This window comes from Rattus norvegicus, chromosome 8, assembly GCF_036323735.1.
Source record: "Rattus norvegicus strain BN/NHsdMcwi chromosome 8, GRCr8, whole genome shotgun sequence".
Lineage (NCBI taxonomy): Eukaryota > Metazoa > Chordata > Mammalia > Rodentia > Muridae > Rattus > Rattus norvegicus.
Genome location: NC_086026.1, coordinates 18,894,472 through 18,916,791, shown reverse-complemented (window position 1 = coordinate 18,916,791; position 22,320 = coordinate 18,894,472). Strand labels below are relative to the sequence as shown.

General features: G+C 41.9%; 1 protein-coding gene across 4 annotated transcripts in view; it reads right to left on the bottom strand.

Moving 5' to 3' along the window:
• Mtmr2 (myotubularin related protein 2) overlaps positions 1–17,489 on the bottom strand; it is a 50,465-nt gene extending 32,976 nt beyond the window's left edge. Inside the window, exons 1-3 of one of the 4 annotated variants that reach the window (XM_063265326.1) lie at positions 16,132–17,489; positions 12,147–12,304; positions 8,967–9,037 (exon numbers count right to left, since the gene is read on the bottom strand). Coding sequence is in view for 1 of the 4 variants with exons in the window: in NM_001108123.1 (NP_001101593.1) it covers positions 16,132–16,211 (80 nt within the window). In the remaining 3 variants the exon portion in view is untranslated. Of the gene's footprint in view, positions 1–3,235; positions 3,478–8,966; positions 9,038–12,146; positions 12,305–15,562 lie in introns of those variants that run through there. The other 3 variants (XM_039081339.2, NM_001108123.1, XM_006242522.4) reach the window with 3 other exon arrangements.
• Positions 17,490–22,320: the final 4,831 nt, after the last annotated feature.

Here is a 22,320-nt window from a genome sequence, read left to right as displayed (position 1 = left end):
GCCGCAAAACACTGCAGAGGGCGTGTCAGGAGAGAATGGTCCTCGGGTTTGAAAATACTGCCTGTGCTTTTCAGCATCAGCAAGTTGTGTGTTGTGACAAGGAAACCAAGTTTCCAATTATTGGAATTCCATAGTGTATTTAATTATGCAATTATCTTACTATATTAACAAACTCTAAAGCACAGCCGCAGTTGCTTGAGACTTGGGCAATTTGGAAGAACAAAATTTATTCTTTCCTTTAGTTGATTACTTCTCAGGAGTCCATCCGTTCCTCTGGATTATAGAAATGATTCTATTTTTGAGCTGCTTCATTCAGAAATATAAAGCAAGCCAGACCTCACTGTTTGCCATTCCAAATTTAACCCCAGTACAAACTAAACATATTTGGGGGGGGGGATGTTCACAGAATTCACATCATTTTCTCCCATGAACTGCTTCAGGCTCTTTTTCTCTTTTGAAATTCCAATAAATATAGTGTAAATAGAAATTTTAAAAAGCAAAAAAAGAAAAAGAGAGAGGGGGTATGTCCTGGGTTTCGACACCAATGTTGTATTTATAAAAAGATAAAGAGAGGGGGGATATGTTCTATGGAGGTGTGAAGAAAGGGGGTGCCTCAGTGGGCCCATGCTGAGGCAGCCCTTCCCCCTGAGGGACCAGCCACATGATGGTATAGTATAGAATAGAGTCTATTCAGGGCTTGGGGAGGGGAGTCAAGAGGGTAGTAGGGCAGAGAGAGCGAGAGCGAGAGCGAGAGCGAGAGCGAGAGCGAGAGAAGAGAAGAGAAGAGAAGAGAAGAGAAGAGAAGAGAAGAGAAGAGAAGAGAAGAGAAGAGTAGAGTAGAGTAGAGTAGAGTAGAAGAGTAGAGGCTGACCATGAGCATATGGAGAGGAGGAGGGAAGGGAATGGGGAAAGAGGAGACAAAGAGGGAAGAAGGTGAGAGCGAGAGAGGAGCAAGAGGAAGCAAGAGCAAGAGAGTGAGGAGGGGGCAAGCAGCCCCTTTTATAATGTCAGGTATACTTGGCTGTTGCCAGGTAACTGTGGGGCAGCACATACCTGGCTGTTGCTAGGAACTGTGGGGGTGGAGCTTACAGAATGCTAACAACTATAACTTATCCTGCTCAGATCTCTAATGATACTGAAGGCTAACTGTAGCTTTAAAAGCATCAAGCATAGCAGCTTCTTTCCCAAGACTACAGCTGTCTTCTCTTCATATGTAAAAATCAGGCCTCAGGACTCACTGGAGAGCACAACTTACCTTGCTACCAGACTCTACAGGAGATAAATTCAGAAGACAGATTTCATTGTAGCTTTTTAACTATCCTTTTTTGCAATGACTATTTCTCAGTAACCAACCACTGTGTCTCATGGTAAGTGGTTGGATGGGGGAAAAAGTTTAAAATTTATACAACTTATAAAGGTCTAAGAATGAGTTTTAAGGCATGTAAATGCAAGCTCTCTGTGTTATTGTTATATCAAGACTTCAGAAGTTCAGAATTTTAACACTGATAAGTGGAGTTCTAACAAGCTATTAATCTAGCTCTGGTAAGCATTGACTACTATTATCATATCATAAGCTCAAGATTTTACATTTCTTTTGGTTGTCTGCTAAGGACAGATTTAAAAGTGCTTTTCACCCATGCTAAAAACATCTGTATTCAATCTATATACCCAATACTCTGGGGTTCCCCCCAAACCCCAACCTTCCCTAAATAATCCAGCCATCTTGGTTACATGGCCCTTTTTTGGTCAAGCCTTTATTCTCTTGGCCCAGACTGTTCCTGTCTTCAGGTTCCTGCCCTGTCTGAGTTCCTGTCCTGACTCCCTTCAATGATGACCAGTGATATGAAAGTGTAAATCAAATAAAATAAATCCTTCCCTCCCCTAGTTATGGTCTCATCACAGCAGTGAAAACACTGACTAGGACAAGAACCTTCTAAGGTTTCCGCACCAATGTTGTATTTAATAATGGCAATCACAATACTTCATGCCCTAGAGCATTAATGTCTCTCTTCATGACAGGAGGCATAAACAGAACAAGTCTTAGAAATTAATGAAGCATTACAGCAAAGCTGGTTAGAATACAGCCAGCTCTCTGGAAGACTGTTGGGGGACATCAGTTACACTTTATTCACCTAGACAGTTTTTTCTATAAGAATACCCCTCATAACACCACTACAATTATACTCTAATGTATTAAATTCTGACCATCACCCCTTAAGAAGGCCATTAACAACTCACAAGCAGCTGGGATGTAACTTAATGGTTGTGTGCTGTCCTAGTAGAAGTCAAGATGGTTCAATGACCATCACAAATGCATTTGTCTAAATTTAAAGTGTCATTTTAAAAGTGGAATAAACCTGGTACTGTTTAAATGCTAATTTCTGGTCTCAGAAAAGAATGCATCCATGTGTCCACACCTAACTCTGAAACAACACGATTTAAATCTACACTGAAGGCAGGAAGAAAACAGCAAGCCTGCTCACTCTCCACCCCAGTCATCCCCACTCTGTCAGTGGCACAGCTTCATCCACCACAAGAAGCTACCAGAAACCCACCATCTGACTCTTAGTCATTCCCACGCATCTGCTCATCTCTGTTGCTGTATCACAATGTCCTTTTCTCCTCTGTTGCCTATTCAAAACTCTATGACTCCAAGTGCAGTGCCGATATGAACCCCAGTACAAGCCGGGTATCCTAAGACAGACGGGAACTACCCTGGCCTTTTCCAAACAGTGTCAAAAGGTAAGATAAAGACCCTTCTGCTTTTCTGGAGTTTCATTTACTTGGGAACCTCTGGAATATATATATATTCCAGAGAAATGTTTAAGATACGAACTTACAAATTAAGGAAATCCCTCCTAAACAAATGAATGTTGGTACCTACTTTTGGGATCCACACCTGGGACTACCAAGCCTACCACCACTAGTATTTTTTAATGAAAATAACAGCAAAGTATTATTGCCCCTAAACACTGGTTTGCCGGACTGTTAATAAATTCTTCACTACTTTCTTGTCACATTGTCACTTGGAAGCAATCAACAGTAATAAACAGAAAATAAAATCCAAGCATGAACAGATTCCAATATTCATGCTCCTCATTCCTCCCAACCCAGTATTCCACAAGTCAGTAAAACACTTCTTGTAAAAGTGAAAATTAGACACAAGAAACATAACTAACATCACACACATGCTTAACTCAAAGGAGCCCAGAAAGTTAAGACACATGTCACCTACTTTTCACACTCCTAGTGAACAAGTCTCAAGAGGGTGCAGGATCAGCCATGCTTCTTCTACTCCCAGTCTGCAGCTGGCCACAGTTGTTACAGTGAGATCTAAACCACTTGCTTTGTTTAAACAGCTCTTTTCACTGCCAATTCAATTTCTGTTGAATATCCCATGAAACGAAGAGGTGCTTTCTGAGTGTTCTCCGGTTATTAATGTCATCTGTCCATGAATATTAAAGAATGCCTTCTGAATTGTGATTGGAAGAAAATTTTTCTAGGAATGCAAATTTTGTTCTCAGCACTCACACAATGGACTGCAGTGTTCTTCCTAAGCACTGTATGTGCTTGTGCCTGTTAGTCATTCTGTTGAAAAATTTACTTAAAAAAGTAATAAAAGGCCTGCAGTGTGTTTCATAAAACAAAAACCTACTGTCAGAATATCTGTCTCCAAATCAGAAAAACAACTTCACCAGAACATGGTAATGTTCATGTTTAATCTCTTTTAAATGCCATGCCAGATCTATGGGTTTAAACTTAACCAATGTAAAGGACAAGAGTGTCAGAATTGATGTTTTATCAAGGGAACTGACAGAGATGAGAGTCTTCACTCAGAGAACAAGATGAATCTGAGCTCTGCTAGCCTTGGCTGGTGTTTATTGGCACTTTTGGAAAATGCCAAGGAAGAACAGGTCATCCAGGACACATGGTTAGATTGTAAGTATTTTATTTCCAGATCAGTTCAGTGCATGTGATGTTAATTCCAATAAAAATCTGAACCGATTTATACTGATAACAGCTTAGAAGACTTTCCCCCACAGAAGGTTTTGCAAAGATCATATTTAGAAGTTTAACAAAACCAGTAAACACCAATGTACTGTAATCAAAATGAATGTCAACATGAGGTGGGGTGAGGCCAGGAGCAGGGACTCCTGAGCTTCAGGTCGAACCCAGTAGCTACATCAGTCCTAAAACAACTCCTCAAAATCCATTTTATTCAGCAATCTGCATTCAGCAAACAATTTAAATTAGTGCTTAAGTAGACTCACAAGTGTGGCCTACAAGGAAAACTTTCTTATGTGTATCAGTTAATTGAGAAAAATATTCTAAGGTGAACTTTGTCAGAATGTATCTCAGGTTAACTGGCAGGGTAGTCAGCTTAGTCAGTAAGCTTTGACCTGGGCAGCTCTCTAATCTCAGCAAGCACAAAAAAACAAATGAACACCAGGACTCTATTTCGTGGGAGTGTTTTCCTGGCATGATTTTATGTGTACCACAAGCATGCCTATTGCCTGCAGCGGTCAGAAGAGGGTAGTTAGGGATGATTGTGGACTGCTACGTAGGAGCTGAGAACTGAGTCTCCTGCAAGAGCAACAAGTGCTCTTGACCTCTGAGCCATCTCTTTAGAATCTCTTTACATCTTAATAAATAAATTTACTGTTGGAGATTGGTTCTAATGCCCCGATTCAATCATGAATCTGTATGTCCAAACACTGAAGGTCCTTGTTCCCGGTCCCCAATTGGTTTTTGATCATCAATAAAGATGTCAGTGGCCAATGGCTGGGCAAAGGGAGAAAGGGAGATGGGGCGGGACCCTTACATTTGCTTGGGCTAGGATGCTGGAGAGGAGGAGAAGCAGAATCGCTATGACTTGGGGGAGAGAGAATAATCAGGTTTAGAGCTGCAGAAATCTACATCCGAAATGTCGATGGTAACAGAAAGTGGCCCCAGACGTGTCCTGGGCAATTTAGACCAGCGGACCTCACAGCAGGTAACAGGGCAGCAAAGTTAAAAGTAGATTTAGAAGGCATTGAGCCATGAGTATTGAAGGGGAAAGTATGCTACCTGCGGGAGGATTAGAACTGCCCAGTCTTTGAGTAGCTAGCTAAGGCATTTCAAAAATAAGCTAATGTGTATGTCTCTTTTGTTCCTGGATCAAAGGAGCTACTGGGCGGGTGGTTGGAAGTGTGAACTATTTTAAAGTCACCACTACATGACTCTAGTAATCTCATGCTATCTGCAAATGTGAATGCATTGTTATTAAATAAATTAATGCCATTCCTTAGACTATGCAGGTATTTTATGGCAAACACAATTTACTGTTCATGTCACTGTCCTACCAACTGACTCACTTTCCACACAGACTTTTAAGTGGTGAAGAAGTGGAGTTGGATTGCATTTGTTTCTTTCCCTATCAGCAAGCTACTAAGAAAGGTCACACCCTACCCCATTCTCTTCCTAGCCTGGGAAAGTTAAATGGCTAAGCTATCACTCCTGGATTCCTGCCTGGCAGTGGTGTGCATCTAGACTCCTGAACACTGTTCTCAAGAGAGCAGGCTGGTTGGTGCAGAAATAACAGTCCATGACATCATTACTTCTTTCTTGCTTTTGTCAGTTTTCCCTCTATTTTTATGACAGGACTGAGGAATGTCCACCACTCTGCTGGAAGTATTTAAAATGAATAACGAGAAAGAGAAGACCTAGATGAAGTGAGAAACTCTGCAATTAGCCTTAACTGAATTGATTGGACAAGATGAGCTGTCATCAACTCTCCAACAAACTTCCTTTAATCAGCAAAATGTACACCCTATAAACTTTTACCACTTCTGCACTATAACTGATATTGGGAGTAAAGACAGATGAACATTTAGGTGAAAATCCAAATTCCAGTTCTATTTTTTATTAGCAGGGACACTGGAAATCTTTGGGTCTGCTATCTACCAAATCAGGACTCTTGAGAAAACAGCTTTGCAACTACAAAACTGACACCTAACAGCACGCTTATTAGCTATGCCATCACACTGAAAAGATGGTGACTGCTTATTTGCTAATAATTTCCCTCCATGATATTTGATGAAGGAAGTCTTCCAATACGGTATCCTTGAGTATTTCATGTCCTGAAGGTGATAATCTGGATTGATCACTGAGACTCCGCCCTAGTTTCCTTTCTTGATGCTGTGTAAAATACCTGACTAAAGCAACTTAGAAAAGAGTTTATTTCAACTTACAACTCAAGGGTGAAACCCTGCACCGTGGGAAAGTCACAGCAGTAGAGGCCTGAGACAGTTGATTACTCACACCCACAGTCAAGCAGCAGAGAAACATGCAGCAGCACTAGCTCTCGCTTTCTCTGTTCTGTGTAGTCAATACTCCCTTGCCCAGAGAACAATCCCAACCACTATTAAGATAGGTTTCTTCCCACATAGAATAATACAATCAAGATATAATTTCCCACAGGTATATCCAGAGGCCCATCTCCCAGGAGATTCTACATCCTCAAGTAGATGGCAGTAACCATCACAGACTGACACCATGAAAGAGAAATTCAGGCTACTTGTGTAACAATAATATACCCTTAACAACTGAAGAAAATCTGAGCACAAGAAATAACAAGTCAAGTGATCATTCTTCATTCTGATTTTAAGCTAAAATCAATGGCAAGCATATACAGCTAAACAATGAGGCAACTCTGTTGGTAACAGTTACAACTGTGACAGTCTAGTTTTCAAAACAGTTCACATCACTGGACAAATACAGTGTCATTCTGATGTACCTTTCAGCACGTATGAAACTTAAGTAAATTCCTTTGGTGGGGAATTAACACCATATCAGAAAGTCCTCTTTTCCTTTATTTTTCCAATTATAATGCTGGAAGTTGAATACCAAACACAGGCTCTACAACCGAGCTACCTTCCCAGACTAAGTCTCATTTTGGAGATGATCTATTTGCAACTCTGACCCCATGCTTACAAAACAAATGACAAGGGAACTGGTGTCTGTAAAGCCAAGGGTAATAATGATACACAGATGACTGACTGCTTACACGCAGCACTCTGCATGTGCAAGATCCAGTTTGGTTCCCACATCATGAAGCAAGTAACATGTGAAAAGCATCCTTTAACTAAGACATACCTCAAAACACTCAGAAGTTGAGTAGTAACAGTTTATAACCCACTTTCTAGTAATTCCAGTATCACGGAATATTTTTTAAAAAGTGGGCTAACTTCATTTACTAATACAAGATGTAACTCAGGAACTAAGAGACACAATATAAAATATGTGCAATAATATCGTTAATTCAAAACATTACTTAAGAGTTTTTAATAAATACTAATGTATTACAAATATGAGTTCATTTCAATGGCAAGATCTTTGCTTCCGTGTGTGAAGTATCAGGTTCCATACAAAGTGAGGTCAGTCACTCCTAACACTATGCTTCACAGAGCTGAAGGGGAGAGGAACAATGACAGAAGGTTCCATACACAGTGAAGTCAGAGCTGCTCATGACACAGCTAACTAGCACCTCCCACTCACAGACACTAAGAAAAGAACTTCAGAATCATAGCAAACTCAATCCACACAGGAATAGGGATGTCCTATATTTAAAATGAAAAAAAAAAAGTGCTTTTCCTTACCCAATGATTTAAAAATCAGAACCAGTCATACTTCAGGCTAAAGATCAGGAAACAGCATGCCATCTTCAGGTAAATGATACATCTGTGGCATCTAGGTTTTTTCAAGTACAATGGTAGACTGGTTATGATATTAAAATGTGGGACAAAGGAAAAGCTTATACATATGAAACACAGTGATGCTGTCTAGCAAACAAAAAGTTGCAGCATGACCTGTGAAATCTCCAACTCAGGGTTGGTACTTAGTACAAAAATACTAACTTTTCCAAGCCTCCCATATTCAACTGTCTTTGGAGAAACAACTGAACTTCTCAAAGTCTCTCCCCTCATCCACAAAAATCTGAGAGCTAGACTAAGACTCCAAACAGCATCTGAAGCAATGGTGGATGTCAGACTTCTCAGCACAAGTTCTTGGACCTGTTCCTGATGATTCAGAACAAGCTGGAAACTACAGACTAAATGTTCACTTAGCAGCACCTGTGACTAGAACATGCAGGTCTCCAGAGTGTCTGAAAAGCACTGAGTAAACCTGATGTGCCTACCGGTAACAGAGCAACCACAGCACCAAGCTCTCAAAATTTAGGAACTCATTGACGGAGTTTGCCTAGCATTTAAAAGAGCCCTGAGTCTGACCTGCAGAATCATAAATCAAGTGCAGTGATGCACTTCTGTAAGCCTAGCATGAAGGAAGTAGAACAAAGGGTCAGAAGTTCGTGATCACACTCAGCTGTAGAGACAAGGCCAGGGCCAGCTGTATTAGTCGCTGTCTGAATGGAAGTGGAAGGAAGGAAGGAAGGAAGGAAGGAAGGAAGGAAGGAAGGAAGGAAGGAAGAAATGCTGGTTCCAGTGCACAGAGTACAAGACATAGTAAATGCGCAGCAACCCGGCCTGAAACAGAGGTGAGAGGAGCAGGTGGAAAAGGGAAGGAAAAGGCAGGTTTGCCTCTTACTGTCGTCTATCATTAAGAGATACAAAATGGAGCAGCATGAGCCACATACAGAGCTGCTACCACACAAATATAAGGTGTTTACCCTATTCACCCTGTCCTCATCCAAACTTCAAAGTCCTAGGGGGAAAGGGAGGAAGTACACAGAAACACCCCCATGCCTCAAAGTCAAAGGGAACATTACTGGGTGACCAAAATACAACGACTGCTTTCCCCAGGTAGAAGACAGCGCAGGATGTTCTTGACGGGAACATGGAATTGACATTAAAGTTTGAAGTCACCGATTACTCATGTGCACAGATTTCATTTGGGATAATATCGGATTCCAAGGATATTACTGGCAGTGTTAGTTTCTGTCCACTTTTTGCAGTTTCCCGCTCACTTACATTATACTTTTTGAGATGTTTTATCTTCAGTTCTGACGATCTTCAAATGTCAATGGTTCTTAACACATGAACTGTAAACAAACACAGAGGAGCTTAGGGGTCAGACACTGAATGAATGAGCCCTGGAGGTAAGAATTCTAAATGTCTGAGGGGCAGCGGAGGACGGGAAAGTCTTTACTTGCATGATTCATGTGATCGTCAAAACATAAAACTATACATCACCAGTCATCTTTCTTTCTGTATGAAAAACAAACTGCTCAGAGCTAAAGAAAACTCTCAGTTCACTAACATGCCTTACACCGCTCCACAGGGCACATGTCAGGAATACACTCGTGACCGGCATCAATCTGTACAGGAACTGCTCTCTAACTGCAAAGCTGCCTGCACCCAGGCACCTAATCTTCAGGCGCAATCATTTCTGTGTCACACACAGATCCTGAAGTCAGAAAGACTTGGACTCCAATGTCAGTCCAGTCCAATCTTCAATTGTCCTCTCTATCAGTGGACAATGTGATTCTGTCTGCTTATACAGCCTTATGTGAGAACAGCACATACGTACGCGGTGTCACCGTGAGCACACAGCAAACGTTCAGGGCATTATTCACATCACACTGTATGCTATCCCTATTAACTTTGCTCTAACAACTATCACATGGCAAGTAAACTTAGCCTGGGTGTTTCTATTTTTGCTACTCCTTTGATATGATGAAATAATGCTTTTCTAATATTAGGAAGAGAAGACTTAATGTTTTACTTTTGACCATTACAGGCCTCTGCTTAGGTGAAGAAAACTACGGCTCACAGTAACTGGCCTGCCTGTCACAGGTCAATTACTCTCCTCTTACACAAGTGGAGTGAGTTTGACACATAACTGCTTGAGCAAGTGCTCACTTTCTGTCATCAGAAAAAGGACTCCTACAGAGAGGGTACTGGACAGATTTGTTATTTGTACCTGTGGAATCCTACAGCCTGATGAACAATGGTCTTATCAGTCCACAGAACACGTACCCACTCAAATACTCAACTCCTCATGTTTGAAATCACACTCCTAAAGTATTTAAGTTAGGAATGGGGAGATGGTTCAGGGGGTTAAGCATCTGCTTCAAGTATGGGCATGGGAGTTCATATCCCCAGAACTCGAATAGAGCCAGGGACATCTGTAGTTCCTGTATTCCTAGAGCTAGATGGGTGGTGACAGGGGAGAATCTAGGAAAACTCACGGTTTAGCCAATCTGGCATACACAGCAGCAAACAAAAGAGACCTGCCTCAGACAAGGTAGAAGGCAAAGACCAACATCCAAGGCTGTATACACACACACACACACACACACACACACACACACACACACACTATAGCATATGTGTCCTCATTCATATACACAATACACATACCATATACATACAACGTTTTCCCCCCAAGTTTAAGAAATATTTAAGTTAGGTAATATAAAGATTCATACAACATTGATTTCTCTGGATTTTTATTGTTTTAGGGCAGAATTAAAGACAAACATAATGTTGGCAGAAGTACTGATAAACTAACATAGTAAATGCATAGGCAGACGGTTTGGAACTGGAGAGGAGGAAGCAGTAGCTGACAAGACCACCACTTCCACTACCTTGCCCTGGGATCCCTTGAGGTCTCTGAAGTAAAAGTGCAGCATAGCTGCCTAGTCTTTGGTCTCTGCTTGTCCAACTCTTCCTGGCCCAGCAAGTGCTAAGTACCACTTCCAGTTTAGACTCTGAGACTATGACTATAAAGAAAAAAATAGGGGTTGGGGATTTAGCTCAGTGGTAGAGCGCTTGCCTAGCAAGCGCAAGGTCCTGGGTTTAGTCCCCAGCTCCAAAAAAAAAAAAAAAAAAAAGAAAAAAAGAAAAAAGAAAGAAAAAAAGAAAAAAATAGCCAAGACAATACACAAGCACATAATTTGGAGTTGAAGGTACTGACAAGTTTCCTGGTTTGCTGCAGCACACCAGCCCTCATGTTCTATTGTGACTACTGCCTGGCAACCAGAGGTATCTCCAGCTTACATGGGCACCACGGGAGCATGTTTCTTGCTTTTAAATGGTTAAATTGTGACTGGAAGAATCTACTGTCTGTCTCCTATACTGTCTGTCTCTCTTTTTCTCCTATTCCTTAAGCCAAAACCTCCAAGCTTTGCCTTAGCACAACGTCTTAGAGAAGAGCCTACAGTCTACACTGATCCTAGACTGCCTTCCAGCTAGTCATGGCCACAGTTCCTGCAAGAGGCAACCAGACAGTAGGTTTCAAGCAACCTATCACCTCCATGTCTTTTAAAGAGAGGAACTGTCCCTCTACCTGAAATTTTAATGGCGGGCTCTAACTGCAATGTTGATGTTGGCTCACATGGTAACTTTGGAATGTAAACACATGAAGAATTTGTGTCCTTGGTACTTAGATTCACTACATCACAACTGCACCACCTCTGAGGGCTTTTTATATGAGAAAAGAAAACAAATGTTGTTTCCAGTCACCGTCAGTTCAGGTTTTCTGTTGAACCCTAAGTCTAATGCCAACTTTAGGTGTAACTCAATGGATCACTACTTACCTAGCACTCATGAAGCCCTGAGTTCCAGCACGAGCATTGCAAACCATAACTAAACTATCAATAAAAATGTAACATCTGGGACCTAGGCAACAATTCAGTACATAAAGGCCCAAACACAGCTGTGAACCTACACACACACACACACACACACACACACACACACACACACACACACGAAAAGAGAGACAGGGAGAGAGAGAGAGAGGCAGCTGAAAACCTAAAGTAAAAAAATAAGAATTTCTCACAACAGTTTTAAGACGGGGGACTGGGGTTATACTAAAGCATATTTTTAGAGTTCAGTTTGTATCTGACATAACTTAATCTAGACTAAAAAGTATTCAAAGAGCTCAAGGTTATTCACAGTAGCAACACTCTGTGAGGGGCCTGCCCTGGGTCCTGAGCACTCACCGAGGACAGCATGCACTTTCAGAGGTCTCCCACCAGTGGGTGGCATTAAGCCCAGTTAGCAGTGTGGACAGGGACTGATTATGACGGTCTCCATTAGGAGCCATCTTCCAGTCTCTTACACTCTGAGTATCAGGAACCTCCTGACATTATCACTTCACTGATTTATCATATATAAGTACACTGTAGCTGTCTTCAGACATACCGGAAGAAGGCATCTGATCCCATTACAGATGGTTGTGAGCCACCATGTGGTTGCTGGGAATTGAACTCAGGACCTCTGTAAGAACAGCCATTAACTGCTGAGCCACTTCTCCAATCCCGACATCATCACTTTTTAGAGCTCCGCTTTTAACCTGCTTCCTGTAGGAATCAGTCTTATAAAATCATTCCAGATCCGTAATTAGCATTCAGGTATTTATTTCATCTAATTACAAGGCATAACCATAGCAAGTACTTTACATATTCAAAGCCATTTTCCCTAAAAATGGAAAATATTCCACACTAGAATCTGGAGAATGTCCATTATTCAAAACCCTACATCACATACAATCTTAGGCTCTGGTGGTTTTTAATACAATAGCATTAATTTGGCAGCTTTCCAAAGTAAACTTCCTGACTTCTGGACATCTGTGCCCTGCCCAGTTATTTCCTTTTCTTGGGGACAATTCAGGTTGCTTTGGTTGGTTTATTTATGCTCTCATATAATTTCTCCATGATAATACTTTTTATAAGTATACCTTACTGTGATATATCTTATAAGGAAAAGTCTTAGAGTCTATGCTTTTGACTATGTTATTCATAGCTGCGAATAATAAATACTCAGAAATTTTCCTTTAAAGCTTAGATTTAAGAAAGAAACAGGGTCCTGAGTTCAAATCCCAGTAACCACATGGTGGCTCACAACCATCTGTAATGAGATCGGATGCCCTCTTCTGGTGTGTCTGAAGACAGCTACAGTGTGTGTGTGTGTGTGTGTGTGTGTGTGTGTGTGTATTAAATCTTTAAAAAAAAAAAAAAGAAAGAAAGAAAAAGAATACAAGGCCCAAACTCAGTTTTAATCTCAGCATTAACTTTCATACTAGAACAAAATCATGACAGTAAGGCTAGTGGTGATGGCTTAATTCCAGCCACCACTTTTAATTCCAGCTCTTGGGAGGCAGAGGAAGATGGATCTCTTGATCCTAGACCAGCCTGATCTACATACAGAGCAAGTTCCAGGACAGCAGGGATACACAGAAAAACCCTGTCTCAAAAACAAAAAAGAGTCTTGATAAAAGTACTGGTGAGTTCATAATAACATTGGGTCTTAAATAAGAGAATGTTAAAGTTCATTTAGAGTCTAGAAATAATAAAATTCAAAATAATTTTTAGATTGCCAATACAATCAGTTTAAGGCGCTGCGCCAATAAGAACAATGCCAAGGGAGACACTCAGCCAGTCACCTCATCCTGAATCTTTAACTTCGGACACTAGTCCTGGCCAGCTGTCTCAGAAACCATACCATAAGTCTCGATGGAAATACATAAGGATGTGATTTTGTATAAATCTATCACTACTGGAAAAACCTGGAAACACATTCCTACCAACATATCACTTCAAGGGATGTTGAAGCTAAAACAACAGATGAGATTTTGCAACAACATATGCTTTAGGCATTTGGAAATTCTTTACCTCTTAAGACCATGATTAAAATTCACAGAAACCGTAACCCTGGATTTACTAGTTTCAAGTGGTAATAACTTGAAGAAAAACATACAATTTTAAAATGCAATTAAGTTGTGGGGTAGGCAAGATGGTGCCCACTTATAATTACAGTGCTCATGAGACTGAGGCATAAGAATTTTAGTTCAAGGCCAGACTGGGCTACAAGCAATCAGTTGTGAACGGCCTTCAGTGTATGTACATCCTCTTGCTTAATGAAAGCTAGGCATAAATATGGGACATGGACTAACAAGCTAGCTAATTAATTTATCAACTAGAAAGGAACTGATAAATACCAAAATAACAAGAGACAAAGAAGTGTTACCCAGAATAGCTATAGCTTGAGGATCTATGAAGAAAAAAGACATTAAAATGAATTACAGGGAAAATTAGAAAATAGGAGTCAAAGCAGTCCGAAGAAAAAAATGAGGACATGGCAAGCTCAATAAAGACAGGGCTGTGCACAGAAAAGGAAAGAAAATGCTCTCAGTGAGGACCACACAGGGTGCCACGTGCTGTCACAAGCACATACACTGAGAATAAACTTGACAGTGCCCAGAAACTTAGTAGAAGCCTGAAGATGGAAAATAGATGTAGGCAGTAAAATATTACAGATACTGCTGAAGGTCAGGCCTATCTGAGCCTTCACAACCGGCCTACAGTCGGTATTTGCTTATATTTATATTCCAGAGTCCAACTTAAAGAATCAGAGAAAGACCAATAAAATAAAAATTAAGGAACAGCTAGATGACCGGGATGTTAAAGTAAATTTTGTTGCAGCATCCTGGGACGGGGGGCTGCCTGTGTGCACTCAGGAATTGCCTAAAGAGAGCAATACCAAGCCAGAGTCACCCTTACCTGCTTACTACAGTTGATTAGAAACTCTGAATGCTGTATAAAGAAAAACAAATCCTCTTTTGAAGCCAAAAATATCAGATCTATATTGTCACAGAAGGCAGAGTTAAGCTGACATCTCTAAACTGACTCATGCAATTCCTCAAGACCACATGATTTTAGCAGAAACTACACTTCCCAAAACCTTTCATCTAACTTTAACAGAGTATGTATACCCTTAAAAAAAGACCCTGAGTGGGTTGGGGATTTAGCTCAGTGGTACAGCAGCAAGCGCAAGGCCCTGGGTTCGGTCCCCAGCTCCGGAAAAAAAAAAAAAAAGACCCTGAGATGAGTTATATGTTTGCCTTCATATTTATGTTATTCCCAGAAATTAACTATTCAAACAACAGTATCTCAACTAAATTCATCTCATAATAGAAGCATTTGAGACCATTAGAAATGAGGGCTTTATCAACTTCAGTTATAAACTTCCAAGTTTTTGCTGAACGGAGATAATCTCCACCCTCCACCAAATAGAAGCCATTCTCCTCATAGCTAAACTCAATAGAAATTTAAGTCTGAGCTGAAGAGATGGCTCAGCAATGGAGAGCAGTTGCTACTTTGGCAGAGGACCAGGATTCAGTTCCCAGCACCCACATGAGGGTCACAGCTGCCTGTCCTCCAGTTTAAGGAAATCTCACCTCCTGGACTCCTCCATGCATGTGGTGCACATGAACTCATGCAAGTACATACACAAAAGGACACTTTCAAGTACATGAAAACAAATAAGGTAATTTCTTATTTGAGCATCTGTATAAAAACAAAAAAGAAACAAAGTACAACTTTGGAGTGACAGGGCAGAAAAAAGTTGAGCTACCAGAGTCAAACACCAACACTTTGCTTTAGTGCTTAGTACTTTGTAGACAGACAAAACAAAACTTGAAATAATTTAGTCATGCGCTTAATACACTAAGTAGAAATAACAGTTTACCTTGCCTGTACATTCGAATCACCTGTGGCTGGCTGCCCACATTAAGCTTTAAATTTAAACTAACAAGTTTCTATAATGAAGCTATTACCTACAGTTAATTAAAGAGTGCTCCAAACCGACACCACGTATAATGGACATTGTGTTACTGATAGTTTAAGTTGGGAAGCTGGCTCTGTGAGGCTACGTCCCCTCTCCATTTCAAATCTTAGCATGCTTGTTTCAGAGTGTCCTCTATGGCCACTTTTCTGGTGAAGGGCTGGACCCTAAATTCTGTGACTAGAGCAGAAGAATGAAAATGTTACGTCCTTGACAACAGAACTCCTGATAAAGTTAAAAAACGCTACGTTCTTAAGCACAACTGGAGCAAAATCCAAGACGGGAAAATGAGCAGGAATTAGAGGGACAGTGGCCATGAAGAAACTGTATTTTCACCTCTCACATCAAAGGCCCAGAGGCGGAAACACTGCACTGCTGGGCTCTCCATACGCGCACAGGATGCCCGTGGCTTCCCCTCTCTTCCGGGTCCAGGCTCTCCAGGCCCAGGTCTCTCCTCCGCAAGCCCGGGCCTCCCTCCCGCACGCCCTGGCATCTCCAGCCACACACGTTCCCGACTTCTGTCCCGGCTTGGCACGGTCTCTGTCCCCATACGCCCCGGCCTCACCTGGACAGTGAGTCCTCGCTGGGAAGCCTTGCCGCCGGGAGCTGCGCGCCAAGACTCTCGCAGCTCGAGCTCTTCTCCATGGCGCGAGAACAGGAGGCCGCTGCGCCCTCCGCGGCCGCCGGCGCGAGATGCAGAGGGAGGAGCGCGCAGGGCCGCAGCCGCTGTCAACCCCTCGCCAGGAAGACTGCGAGACCGGAAGCGGCCATGTTCCCCCAGCCTGCACTGCGCGCGGGGGCTGTTGGGAGTCGGGCCCCCTTGGCTCTACAAAGCGGTGCGGTGCGCACGCGCCCTGGCCACCCAGTGAGAGGCAGCCTAAGAGTCTGGTGGATACTTTCAGCTACAAGGAAAGCCTTCATAAGGAAGAGGACACCAGTACGTCAAAGAAAAGAGACAAGATGTGAAGGCTTGGAAGCGGCTGACTCGAGGGAAATGAGAGGAATGTGGGCGGCCTATGGGATGAGGGGGTGAGGTGGGAGATTAAGGAGTAAAAGTATTTAAGGATGAGGTTAGAAATAGTGAAACGTATGTCATACGTGATGTGAGAACCTATTTTGTAGAGGTCACAGTGAAGATAAGCAGATTCAGATTCCACGGCCTCCAGTTACCTTGCGTTTACATTTGCTTCCTTCTGTGTACGTGTGTTAGCATCACAGAATGTGTTGATAAATGTAAAATGCCTAAAGCAATGCCTGCTTAAGAAGCGCTCAGGCTGTAGTCAATGGGTGCGCATATATAAACAACCTAACAAATTTAATAAATGGTTACTGTTAAAGAAAGAAAACTAAAGGATGGCAGACCATTAACAAGTAGTTGGTAGGAGAAAGGTAATAACACCCACCGGGGGAGGGGAGGGAAAACGCTGAAAATTACATTTCTAATGTTTACACCTCTAAACAGCGTTATACAAAGGAAAGTGAGAATGGAGTTGAAGTTTTCAGGCCTCCTGTGACAAGAGTATGGGTTAAAGTGGCCGGGAAGTGTGTCTGTAACTGATAAGCACTTTGACACCACCCTGTAAGGCGTACTAAGTATTGAAGTGAGAAAGAGGAAGAATCTGTTAAACTCATAAAAGAATTAGAGACACTGCTGAATGCCTGGTGCAACATAGAGAACAGACTTCTCTCCTGTGTGCGCCTTCATATTCCCTTGCAGAGCAGGAAGGGAGTGTGGGGATGGAATGAGATAAGCGACAGGAACTGGGTGAAGGGAGAACGTTAATACCATGACTTTATGTTACTCAGGGCACAGGAAGGACAGTACTAGAGGAATCTCTCTAATTGTAACTCTGCCTTAACCACCTCACATGTCTGGAAAACAAAAATGCAAAGATTATTTATGTAAATAAAAGAATCTTAAACACTCCTGCTAGGATAAATATAATTGTGCTTTCACAAACTAGATTTAATTTAAAACAATGACTGGATTTTAAAACACAATCGTAATCTATAGAACCAAGGAAGTAATTTGTGTGCTAGCTTTCCATTGCAGTATGCCCAATGAAAGATTAGTTTTGGCTGATCGTTTCAAAGATTTCCAGTCCATGGTCACTTGGCTCCATTGTTTTTTGACCCTGGGATAAAAGAGAACATCGGACCTGGGAACACGTGATAGAAAAATCTGCTCATCTCAAAGTGACTAGACAGGAGACAAGGAGGAAAGGAGAGAAGGAAAGAGAGAGGAGTTCCAGCCTGCTGTTAAGGGGGATTCTTAACTGGTCTCCTCCACCTAAAATTCCCACTACCTCCCATAACACTATCAGTTGACAACCTAGCCTCTAGAGCACATGACTTGTGGGAGATATTTCAGCTCCAAAGCCTTTACACTGTGTAAGTACATTTGTAACAGGTTGGTCTCATGCTGCATGTACTCAAATGCTAAATCCAACCCAAGATCTGCTTGCTCTAAGACTAGCAGATCCTTATCTATTCCAGCTTTTGTTGTAATAAGCCTTGACCCCCAAATTATCTGTGATTGATTTAAAAAGGTGCCTGTAGTTGAGCAGAAGAGAGGTAGGTGGGGCTTTGGTTCCTGGGCTTGGTGTCTGTCTTGGGGTCCCATGAAGAGAGGAACATGGAGGAGGAGGAAGAAATTTTCATGGGTATGGAAGTGCATGACCTTGAGGGCCTGCCTGTTGGAATAGGGGCAGCTCAGGCGGAAAATGGCGAGTGTTATCTCAGGGTTATTGACAGGGAAGTAGACAAAATAGCATAGAGGATTGATATCTACTCAGTTCAAATGCTTGGTATAATAAGCTCAAAGGCTTATTATAAAATATAAAGGCTTTACTTGGGAACAGGAACTAGATGAACTAAGGTGGGGTAGAGTATTTACCAAATTTATTACAGAGAATATTTATCAAGTAATATTTACCAAAACATATAGTCCCTACAAGATCAACTTACCCTAATTGTGTTCTACATAAAGTAGAAAAGTTATCAATGGATGAATGAATATGTGATTGATTATGTTAATTCCCCAGATTTGAGGAGAAAGTTCACTGACCCAAATCATTATGGCCAAATTAATTAAAACAAGCTTTTTAAAATTTGTATACATGAGCTGTCTCTCCCTAAAGATAGGGTTCAATAGATCAGCCTTGGACATGGGAAAGGTTTTCATAGTTCAGGGGTAGGGGTTTCTAATGGGGTATTGGCAGGCAAATACTCAGGGTTACAGAAGCAGAACATGCAAGTTGATCATATAACCTCCTGAAACAAAGACAGCAGTGCAAGGTGGCTATAGCAAGGTGGTCATAACAGTCTTTTTGAAACAAAGCATGTTTTCCTTTTTCTAGAACAGTTTAGAACCATTTGTAATTAAGGTTACAGGTGGGGCATAGCCCGAGAAACACAGATTTAATTATAAATAGGCATTGAACCTATTTTGTCTTTACTATAAGGTGGGTTTCAAATTCAAGTTGGAGGCAGGCTGGTTCATCAGTTAACCTCAAAAGATTTAGCCCTTCTCCTCCTCTTTCCATGCAATGATAGATGAGAAGCAATTATTTTCATCTCTGTAATGTTTCAAGAGATCTTAGTTGTACCTCTCTGAATAGGCCAGGAAAATAAATAGTCAAATGAAACCTTTGGCAAACATGAATATCTTTAAGGTTCATGGTAGGATGCATCTATTGCTTCTCTGTTTCTATCAGCCTTTTTAAACGCTGACTCATGATCACTCAACACTTCAACTTGTGTCTTCCAAACTGTGAATGTTGAAGAAAAACCAACCCTTGAATGGAAGACCCAGCTCTAGCACTGTGTTGATTATAAACCCGACTTCCTGGGTGATATAACTGTGCCTGACCCTCTCCAGGGACTGGAGAACAGTGTCGAACAGCGTCAAATGGAGAGAGATGGCAGCCAGAAAAGCCTGCATAGCAATCCTGATCCTGTCACTAAACTCACTTTGAATGTTTGTTTCTCATCTCCGCAAACACAGAACAGGTTGTTTTTCTTAACAGTCACTTGCACAGGAAGTTCTTAGTAGACAGATCTGTTGCCATTATTGTTTCTTTTCCCCCAGCACTCCAATTTTACTGCCCTGAATGATGAAGAATAACAAAGCAAAGAATGATTTCAGGTGGAGTTTAAATCGCTGCATTCTTTATCTTACACATTGCTTGTTATGCTATACAGCCAGGAAATATGAACCTAAGACTTTTTTACATCCCAGTTGCCTCGATTTTTATAAAAATACTTCACAATCATGGGTTGGGGACACGGCTCAGTAAAGTGCTTACTGTACAACCATGAAGACTTGAACTTCATCCCCTAATGACCTGCATAAAAGAAAGGAAGGGAGGGAGGGACAGATGGACAGACAGAGACAGAGAGACACACAAAGAGAGACAGAGAGGGAAAGAGACAGAGAGAGGGAAAGAGAGACAGAGACAGAAATACACAGAGAAAGACAGAGAGAGAAGGAGAAAGGAGGAAGGAAGGAAGGGAGGGAGGGAGGGAGGGAGGGAGGGAGGGAGGGAGGAAGGAAGGAATAGAAAGCTGAGCTTCGTGGCCTGCTTGTAATCTTACTGCCAAGAGGATAGAGATGGGTGTATTCCTACTTGTCTCTGGCCAGCCAGCCTAGCCAAATTGAGTTCAGGCAAAAAGCAAACTAGTCTGCCTCACAAAACAAGAGGGTGGTGTGCTAGTCCGTTTCTGTCAACTTGACCCAAACTAAAGTCAGCTGGGAAGAAGGAACCTCAATTGGGAATCACCCCCATCTGACTGGCCTATGGGCATGACTGTGGAACATTTTCTTGATAAATGATGAATGTGGGCAGGCCCAGCCCACTATGCGTGGCACCATCCCAGGGCAGGTGGTTCTAGACAATGTAATAAAGGAAGTTGAAGGCTGGAGAGGTGGCTCAGTGGTTAAGAGCACTGACTGCTCTTCCAGAGGTCCTGAGTTTAATTCCCAGCAACCACGTGGTGGCTCACAACCATCTGTAATGGGATATGATGCCCTCTTCTGGTGTGTCTGAAGACAGCTACAGTGTACTTATATAAATAAAATCTTTTTAGAAAAGAAAGAAAAAGGACATTGAACCACCCAGACCCACCCCTAAAATCTACATTATCTGTGAACAGAGTATGGGAAAGGACTGGTCACTGATCTAAAGCTGCAGGATCTCCATGACAAAGGACCACATCAGGATAACCTAGTGAGGATCCAATATTGAGGCTGTTGAGAGGCCAAATCTTTTAAGTTCAGACTCCATTTTAGAGAACCTGACCTAAGTTTGAGCTCACGTAAACTAACAGGCTGGTACCTAGCATTAGTTTCCAAGTTACTCCCCCAGCAAACCTCCACCTCCAGGTTACAAGCTCACCCCTTTCCTAAGGCCACCAATGCAGAAGGGAGCAGAAATTAAGTTTATGTATGATATGATATGATTCCCAGTACCAGCCAATTATGTTAAAGGCCATAGTAGCTTTCCAATTAGATGCTTGCACACTTACCACACACACACACACACACACACACACACACACACACACACACACACACACTTGCTGCTGCTTATCTTAAAGCCTTGCCCTGATAGATCTTCAGGGCTTCCCTACTACCAAAACCATGGCGGTATGCTGGGGTCACCCAAGCTAGCTTGAATAAAGACCTTGCTGTGAGTTGTATCAGATTGGCTCCTGTCTGTGTTTTAGGGGCTCACTAACATTTCCCTGGCACTACACTGTGACAGAAGCCAGAGACCTTGAACCAGCCCAATTATTCATTGCAATAAACATTTGCAAGAGAAAGATGTGTGGACAGAGGGGTGTACTGTGGGACACAGTGTGACACACTACATACAGTTTTCACAATGAGATATTTTCTGTGCTTTGTTTTGTGTGTTTTTTTATTTTCTTTGGGGGGGTTGCAAGGGTGGAGGACAGATGACAGATACAAGGAGATGGGGAGATGAGTGGGACTGGAATACATGATGTAAAACTCACAGAAAGAACCAAAAAGTTGAAAGGAAGAAGAAAGGAAGAAAGGAACAGAGAAAGAAAGAAGAAAGGAGAAAGAAAAGAAAGAGAGGAAGGAAGGAAGAGCTAGCTGATCAGGTTGGGTAACAGCAAGCCAGTAAATAGCTTTCTTCCATGATTCTTGACTTCCCTTAGTGATAGAGTATGATGGGGGAATGCATAAGTCAATTAAACCCTTCCCTCAACAAGATGCTCTTGGTCATGGTGTCTATTATAGCAGCAAAGAACCAAACTAGGACAGGCACCCAAGGCCGAGGAGGGCTCCATACACATGTGCATGTGCCCCTATGCAAGTACACAGGTTCCCATATACACACAATATCCACAAATATACATATCCACATTTAAAAGAGGGGAATTAGAGAGGTATCCTAATGGATAAAGTGTAAGTCATGTACACCCAGAGTTCGGATCACCGGCATCCAGGTCAATGCTGATGGGTATGGCCATCCTGCCTATAGTTACAGCATGCAGGATGTGGAGACAGGTTTCCTGGCACAAGCTAGCTGGCTAAACCAGCTGAATCATCCAGTTCTAAGTTCAAGAACCTCCTTCAATATAGAAGATAAAGGGAGATTGAGGAAAAAACCAGATGTCAGATTCTGGTTTCCAGATGTGTACATGTGTATGCACGCGCACACACACACACACACACACACACACACACACACACACACATATATATATATATGCTGTACATGCA